The sequence below is a fragment of the Priapulus caudatus genome, unplaced genomic scaffold (genome assembly GCF_000485595.1).
Source record: "Priapulus caudatus unplaced genomic scaffold, Priapulus_caudatus-5.0.1 Scaffold580, whole genome shotgun sequence".
NCBI lineage: Eukaryota > Metazoa > Priapulida > Priapulimorpha > Priapulimorphida > Priapulidae > Priapulus > Priapulus caudatus.
Genome location: NW_014577641.1, coordinates 151,121 through 158,879, shown reverse-complemented (window position 1 = coordinate 158,879; position 7,759 = coordinate 151,121). Strand labels below are relative to the sequence as shown.

The window sequence follows — 7,759 nt, the reverse complement described above, 5'->3', positions numbered from 1 at the left end:
GATATAGATAGATGGATGGACGGACAGACGAACGGATGGATGGACGAATGTATGGATGGATAGATGGATGGATGGACGGATGGATGGACGGACGGACGGACACAGACGGACGGACGGACGGACGGACAGACAGATAGATAGATATAGATAGAGCTAGAGCACACAGCCGTACTACGCACCCGAGTGGAAAGCGACGTCTCCCTTTGAGAACACGTTCTCTATGACCTTCTTCTCGCTGGCCGCCTTGCTGACGTACCCGTCGTAAGCGCGCAGGGGGTCGCTGCGACTGATCTTCCCCACCAGCACGCCCGGCTCTCCTGCAACACACCGCAAAAATCTATTAAAACATTGTGATATTTCAGAATATTTTGATGGCGGTTGTCGCAATGGCCGGTTGTTCATACGGAGGCGTTTTCACTGTGTGGCCGCCACTGAACTGTTTTTTTTGTTTGAACCAGACCATAAAAATGAATAGGGTACGATTAGATTTAAAATGAGTTCACTAATGATACCTTTGGATTTTATATCATTTAATCACATTAGATGGCAGCACCATGCAGTAATAATGCTATATTTAGCTGTATTTTTGCTATAATATAGTAATATATAGTAACCAAACAATGCTATATGTCAGTAATATACAGTAATCAAACGCTACACAAGGAAAGCGTCATCGTACTCAAAAATAATAATTTTTACCGCAGTAAAAATTATTCAACCTCGGTTAATTTATGTGAAACAATGCCCCTGATTGGGTAAAAAGAGCCATAATTTAACCACAGTAAAAATAAATATTTCTGTGTACGATGGCCGACCATAGACGTCCTATATAGAGACAAGTATCCAGTGTTCTGCCGTGAAGGCCCCATGCCGCTAACGCGGGCCGGACTACTCGCGCAGTGCGCGCGCGCTCACCAGGCTGGCTCCTCACACACATGCCGTCTCTGTCGCGCTGTGGTTCGTCCGTGCCGGGCTTGACGCGCACGAGCGTGATTGGGTACGCCCACGGTACAATCACCGACGTGAAACCCACGGCTCCCACCACTCCCTCCGAGTTCACTGCAAGAGAAATCGCAGCGCGTGACCGCGGGTTAAACGAAGTCGCAGACGATGTGTTCTCTATGTGTTCTCTATGTGTTCTATACGTGTTCTCTATGTGTTCCCCATGTGTTCTCTACGTGTTCTCTATGTGTTTTCTGTGTGTTCGCTATGTCGTGAGCGAACCACTAACTAAACATCATGTAAAAAATTACGCTTAAGGGGGGCTTCGTTTTCTAGGCTCTTGTTTAGGGTCGGTGCACGAGGCACTAGGGTGAAGCGCGGCGGAGATGTGCGCGGTACGGGTGGCATCTCGCGTCGCGGCGGTCAACTAATTTTCTCCTGCATTCCATAACACGTCGAAAAACATGCCGCGTCATGCCACGCCACGCCACGCCACACCGCGCCACACCACACCGCGTACCTATGTTAGTGTTGCCCTCACGTACCTATGTTAGTGCTGCCCTCGGTCGCTCCGTAGAACTCGCCGACGCGCTGGATCCCGAAGCGATCCATGAACTCGTGCCAGATCTGCGGACGCAGGCCGTTGCCGAACACCAGCTTCACTCCATGCAGACGATCGACGGGCTTCGGAGGCTGCGCAAGCAGGTAGCGACAGATCTCCCCGATGTACTGAGCACACTGCAAGCAGATGAAGGGATGAGGTTGAGGATGAGGGTGAGGATGAGGATGAGGATGAGGATGAGGATGAGAATGAGGATGAGGATGAGGATGAGGATGAAGATGAGGATGAGGATGAGGATGAGGATGAGGATGAGAATGAGGATGAGGATGAGGATGAGGATGAAGATGAGGATGAGGATGAGGATGAGGATGAGGATGAGGATGAGGATGAGGATGAGGATGAGGATGAGGATGAGGATGAGGATGAGGATGAGGATTTAATGATCGGCTGTTGTTCCGTGCGTCGGCCGCTGTTGCGTGCGGGCCCGGTCAACAGTTGCCGGCACAGAAATCTTAACCGCGCTCGGACATACGGTCACGATATTCGGGACGTGGGGGGTAATCCAAAAACGATTGGGGATGTCGAAGCTGGAGGGTCGGGGGGTCGCAAAAGATCAAAGGTCAAGAGGTGTAAAAGCAGAGGGAGGAACATTTCACTCCTTAACTTAAGGTATAGGGAGGAAATGCAGAAAATTGCAGCAGCAAATCTAAACAGCTCGACCAAGAGCTCAGTTTGAAAATAGCTCCGGTGTATAGAATCATCGTGTAGGAAAAAGCATCACGTGTGCCGAAATGGAGGTCACAGCGCTCAAAGGCCAATGCGGGCACAGGGCAGATTTTAGACATTTTTCTGGAGGACAGCCGGACTGAGGACAGGCAGGTCTGAGAAGCGATGAAAAACTTTTTGTTCAGCCAGTGTGACTAGCATTTTTATTCTGGCTTATTGAAAGGAAGGACCATGAAAATGTACTTTCTGCCTGACATGTGAACGAGTAAGTGTCAGAGTAACTTTTGACCTCAAGAGAGCGGGTATAAACATGGATTTGTTTTACTGTTAGAAAGAATTTGACTGCCGCGCGGGTTTGCTAGTAGATCCTATACATGCCTGGATGTATGAGGCAACATGTCACAGTGTGAAAATTTCAAAAGACTAAATTTTGGTATGAAGAAGGTTTATGCCTCCTTAATCGTCTAATTTCTATGGCATTCTGTACTGTCAGCGTGTTACATGCTAACGTTATGCCACTGCAGTGGCCACATGCAGTGCCATGTGGTGATAGTACTTGCTAGTTTTTTGCCTGCATTAAATTAGATACAGGTGCGACTCTTTTTATTTCAGCCCTGTTAGCTTGCATAGCGTTAAATTGAAATGAGTGCCTTACACATATTCTGTCTTGCCAAATAGTTGTTGCTAACTACGTACGATGGGAGCTTCCATCTGGCACGAAGCTTCATCTTTAATCTTAAGACACTTAAACAGTACGAACCGCCATCTCGTGTGGCAAGCTTATAACATCCCAACGACATTCCTTTGAGAACGGTTTCCTGATTTACCATCCACTGTGCTCTTTCCACTGTTTCGGTCGTGTATGTGATACACATTTAGGACTAACAGGTCGTTTACTAGAATCTCACCACTCCACTACGGGAGTCACCGCAGTAACGCTTTAGACTATGAGCCCGCTGTCGCTCCGCGGCCACTTGCTTAGTTACGAAGACAGTTGCAAGTTAGTTTTAGCGTTTTTAAGTTATAAGAGTTGCGAGTAGTTTGGTTTGTTCGGCTCCTTTGGCGTTGGGACTTCAAACATCTTCCGACGTCCCCCCCCTCCCCGCCTAACACAGCCAACCGCTGCCGTGCGCATGGTCAGAGTTCACACGCCCGACATTCATCGCAGTCGCCCTGAGAAATCGTACTTCCGATCACCTTACACCCGCTGGCGTGACAGAATCCGTAGCTAGTTAGGAAGCGTGGCCCCTGCCGCGTGGCCCTTTTAGGGGGCGTGGCTGGGTGGGGTTAGGATGTACGATCGATCGATCGGCGATGGCGGACGGGAAGCGCGGCGAATTTCTCTTTGCTCGCGTACGTGATCGTGTCTGTTGTTTTTCTTTTTCCGCCGCAGAAAAACTCTTCTACATCTACGACGTCGGGAACGACGGGGTTGCCCAAGCGGCCGTCATCACCCACTTCAGTACGACCGAGCGCGAGTGAGCAGAGAGGTGTTGTTGGCTCCCACCGCCCCGTCCGCACGAGAAAGCAGACGATGGTGGACGGGCGTGGAGCGAGCAGAGTGGATAGGTGCGATGATCCCATTCCACCTTGATCGCCGTGCTGAGGAGTAGAGAGAGAGACGTTGGTGGACGGGATGCTGAGCAGAGTGGATAACGTGCCTGTATGATCCCTTCCACCTTGTCGCGTCGCGAGAGAGATGAGAGACGTGGTGGCGACGGTGACAAAGTAGAGCAGAGTAGGCATAGGTTGCAGATGAATACCCTCCACACTTGTCGCAGTGAACAGAAGAGAGAAAGAAGAGAACGTAAGGTGGGACGGGATTAGTGAGCAGAGGGGATAGGTGCTGATGATCCGCTCCACATTGTCGCGTTGCGAATAGAGAGAGGAGGAGAGAGAGTAGAGACGCGGCTGGTGTGTGGTATTGAGACGGATACAGTAGCAGAGTGGAATAGGTGCTTGATGATTCCCTCCACCTTGTCGCGTGCGAGAGAGAGAGAGAGACGCGGTGGGACGGGAGTGAGCAGAGTGGATAGGTGCTGATGATCCCTCACCTAGTGTAACAGTAACTGCGTAGCAAGACAGAGAAGGAGAGAGGAGAGACGCGGTGGGACGGGAGTGAGCAGAGTGGATAGGTGCTGATGATCCCTCCACCTTGTCGCGTGCGAGAGAGAGAGAGAGAGACGCGGTGGGACGGGAGTGAGCAGAGTGGATAGGTGCTGATGATCCCTCCACCTTGTCGCGTGCGAGAGAGAGCAAGAAGAGAACGTAAGGTGGACGTTGAGTGAGCAGGAGAGTGGAATAAGGTGATGATGAATCCCTCCACACTTGTCGCGTGGAGAGAGAGAGAGACGTGCGTGGGACGGACGTGAGCAGATGGATAGGTGGTGCGGATGCATCCTCCACCTTGTCGCGATGCGAAAGAGAAGAGAGAGACAGCGGTGGGACGGAAAAGGAGTGAGCAGAAGTGGATAGGTGACTTGATGATCCCTCCACCTTGTCAGCGTTGCCGAAGAGAGAGAGAGAGACGCCGGGTGGGAGGGAGTGAGCAACGTGGATAGCGTGCTCATGATCCCTCCACCGTTTTGTCGCGAGTAGCGGAGAGAGAGAGAGGAGAGAGACCGCGGTGCGGACGGGACGTGCAGCAGATGTGGATAAGTGCTGGGATGATCCCTCCACCTTGTCGTTCGCGTGCTGAGAGAGAGAGAGGAACGTGGTGGGGACGGGATTCAAACAGTGAGCAGAGTGGATAGGTGCTGATTAGATCCCATGCCACCTTGCTCGCGTGCACGGGAGAGAAGACGAGAGAGAGAGAGAGACGCGTGGGGACGCGCGAGTGAGGCGAGTGGATTAGGCTGCTGATGATCCCATCCACCTTGTCGCCGTCGCGAGAGAGAGAGAGAGACGAGAGACGAAGGGACGTGGTGGACGACCGGAGAGTGAGCAGAGTCGGATAGGTGGCCGATGATCCTCCACCTGTCGCGTGAGAGGAGAAGGAGAGAAACGTGGTGGGACGGCGAGGAAGTGAGCAGAGGTGGATAGGTTCGCTGATGATCCATCCACCTTGTCTCGTTGCGAGAAGGAGAGAGAGAGAGGACGCCGGTGGCGACGGGAGTGAGCCAGATTGGATAGGTGCTGATTGATCCCGTCACTTTCTGGCAGTGCCGAGAGGAGAGAGAGAGAGACGCGGTGGGACGGGAGTGAGCAGAGGTGAGATAGGTATGCTATGATCCCTCCACGCTTGTTTCGCGTTAGCTGATGAGAGAGAAGAGGAGACGCGGTGGGACGGGAATAGTTGAGCAGGAGTGGATAGGTGCTTGCATGATCCTCACCATTGGTCGCGTTGCGAGTGAGAGAGAGAGAGAGACGCGGTGCGGACGGGAAGAATTATTGTTTAAAAAAGAATAGTGAGACAAGAAGTGCGATAGGATGCTGAATGAAATCCCTCCACCAACTTGTCTCGCTAGCGAAGAAGAAACGAGACAGACGCAGAGAACGCAGGTGCGGAAACGGAATGTGGAGCAGAAGTGGAATAGTGCTCGCGATGAATCCCTCACGCTTATCGCAGTAAGTGAGAGAGAGAGAGAGGACGTGGTGGACGGGAATGTGAGCAGAGTGGATACGCGTGCTGATCGATCCTCCACCTAACATGTCAGCTCAGTCGCGAGAGATGAGACAGAGACGCGGTGGACGGGAAAACCATGATCAGAGTGGATAGTGCTTGATGATCCCTCACGCTTTTTGTCGCCGTGAGACGAGGAGAGAGAGAGAGACGCGTTGCGACGGGGACTCGTGAGCAGAGAATGGATTAGGTGCTGATGATCCCTCCACCTTGTTCCGGCGTCGCGAGAGCAGAGAGAGAGAGGACGCGGGTGGGACGGAGTGAGCAGCAGTCGTTTACGTCCGTGCTGATGATCCCCTCCACCTCTGAGTCCGCGTGCGAAAGATGGAGAAGAGAGAGAAGCGCGGTGGCCGACGGGAGTGGCAGCAGCAACTCAGTGGATAGGTGCTGATGATCCACCTCCACCTCTGTCGCCGTCGCGAACGAGAAGAGCAGAGAGACGCAGTGCGGGACCGGGAGTGAGCAGAGTGGATAGTGTGCTGATTGATCCCTCCCTTTGTCGCCGTCGCGTGAAGAGATGAGAGAGAGACGCCGCGGTTTCGGACGGGGGCGACGTGAGCAGACGTGAGATAGCCGTGCCTGATGATCCTCCCCTGCTGTCGCTCGCGTGCGAGTCGGGAGAGAGAGAGAGAGACGCCGGTGGGACCGGATTTCAAACATCTTTTGGTCGGGGGCAGTGGAGCAGATGTGCAAGATAGACGTGCGAATGATCCCTCCACACTTGCTCAGCTAGCTCTCAGCAAGAGAGACTGAAGAGAAGAGAGATAGAGACGTAGTATGCTCTGCTAAGGTGGGGACTAGCGGCGACCCCATCGGAAGCGTGGCCCCTCGTTGCAGGTTTACCTCGCTTGAAAAAAAAAAAAAACATAAAAAAAACGCCCACTGGCCCGACCTACAATCTTTGTTGCTTCCTCTACCTATCCCGTCACCCCCACCACGGGACGTCAGGCACTACAAGATGTTGAAATCTGGTGCCTGCATGATACCCTACTCACACAGCCCGGACCTTAGTTCGCCCTCACTCAAGCGTCGCGTCCGACACGCCAGAGAGGAGACAGAGTGACAACCGGGGTGGCGGGGTGGAGGGTGATGCAGAGTGCGATAAAGGCGATGCTCGATGATCCCTCGCACCTCTGTTCGGCGGAGATGGGGTGGCGAAGAGAGAGAGTGGAGACGCCAAGGGGGGCGGGGGGGGGGGGCGGTGACTGGGGATGGTGAGCAGAGGTGCATCTGGATAGATTGCCCAGATGATCCCTCCAACACTAACCCTGTCGCCGTGCCCCCTCGACCCCCCCCAGAGAGAAGAAGAAAGACCCCCCCCCCCCGACCCGCCACCCCGCCCCGCACCCCCGCCACCCGCCACGACGCCCCCCGGCGTGGACGGCGAGTGAGCAGACCCGTGGACTAGCATGCCGATGACTCCCATCCACCTCTGTCCGCGTGCCGAGAGCTAGTTTTGACCCCCGGGCTGCCCGCAGAAGGTACCGTTGTGAACTTGGACGCGGCTGAGTGGCATCTGCGCTAGCACCCGGCTCGCGCCGGCCGTCGGACGGCGACGCGAGCAGACCGTGGATACCCAATAGGTGTATGAATGATCCTAATCCACCTCTAAAATGTTAATGCGAATGCGAGGAAAGAGAACGAGAGGAGATAGAGAGAACAACGCAGAACCCCTCTGGGGAACGGGATGTGAGCAGAGCCCTCGAGGTCGGTTGTAGTGTGTTCTGTATATTCTTCCTTCACTCTTGTCTTGCGGCCTTGGCGACGAGAGACAGAGAGAGAGGATCGCGTGTGGAGGAGATTGTGATGCAGGAGTGGATTAGGTGCTGATGATATTCTCGTCCACCTTGATCCGCAGTAGCGATGAAGTGGAGAAGAGAGACGAGGAAGTGAAGTCTCTTTAAAAA

The 7,759-nt window shown here is 53.5% G+C and overlaps 1 protein-coding gene across 1 annotated transcript in view; it reads right to left on the bottom strand.

Annotated features, from left to right (window-relative positions):
* The window catches only part of LOC106811825 (long-chain fatty acid transport protein 1-like), a gene marked incomplete in the record, with an annotated part of 19,859 nt that overhangs the window by 8,484 nt on the left and 3,616 nt on the right, over positions 1-7,759 (bottom strand). The window contains 4 exon segments of the mRNA XM_014815546.1: positions 180-317; positions 916-1,059; positions 1,488-1,680; positions 7,250-7,458. Of these exon segments, the coding sequence (XP_014671032.1) occupies positions 180-317; positions 916-1,059; positions 1,488-1,680; positions 7,250-7,458 (684 nt within the window).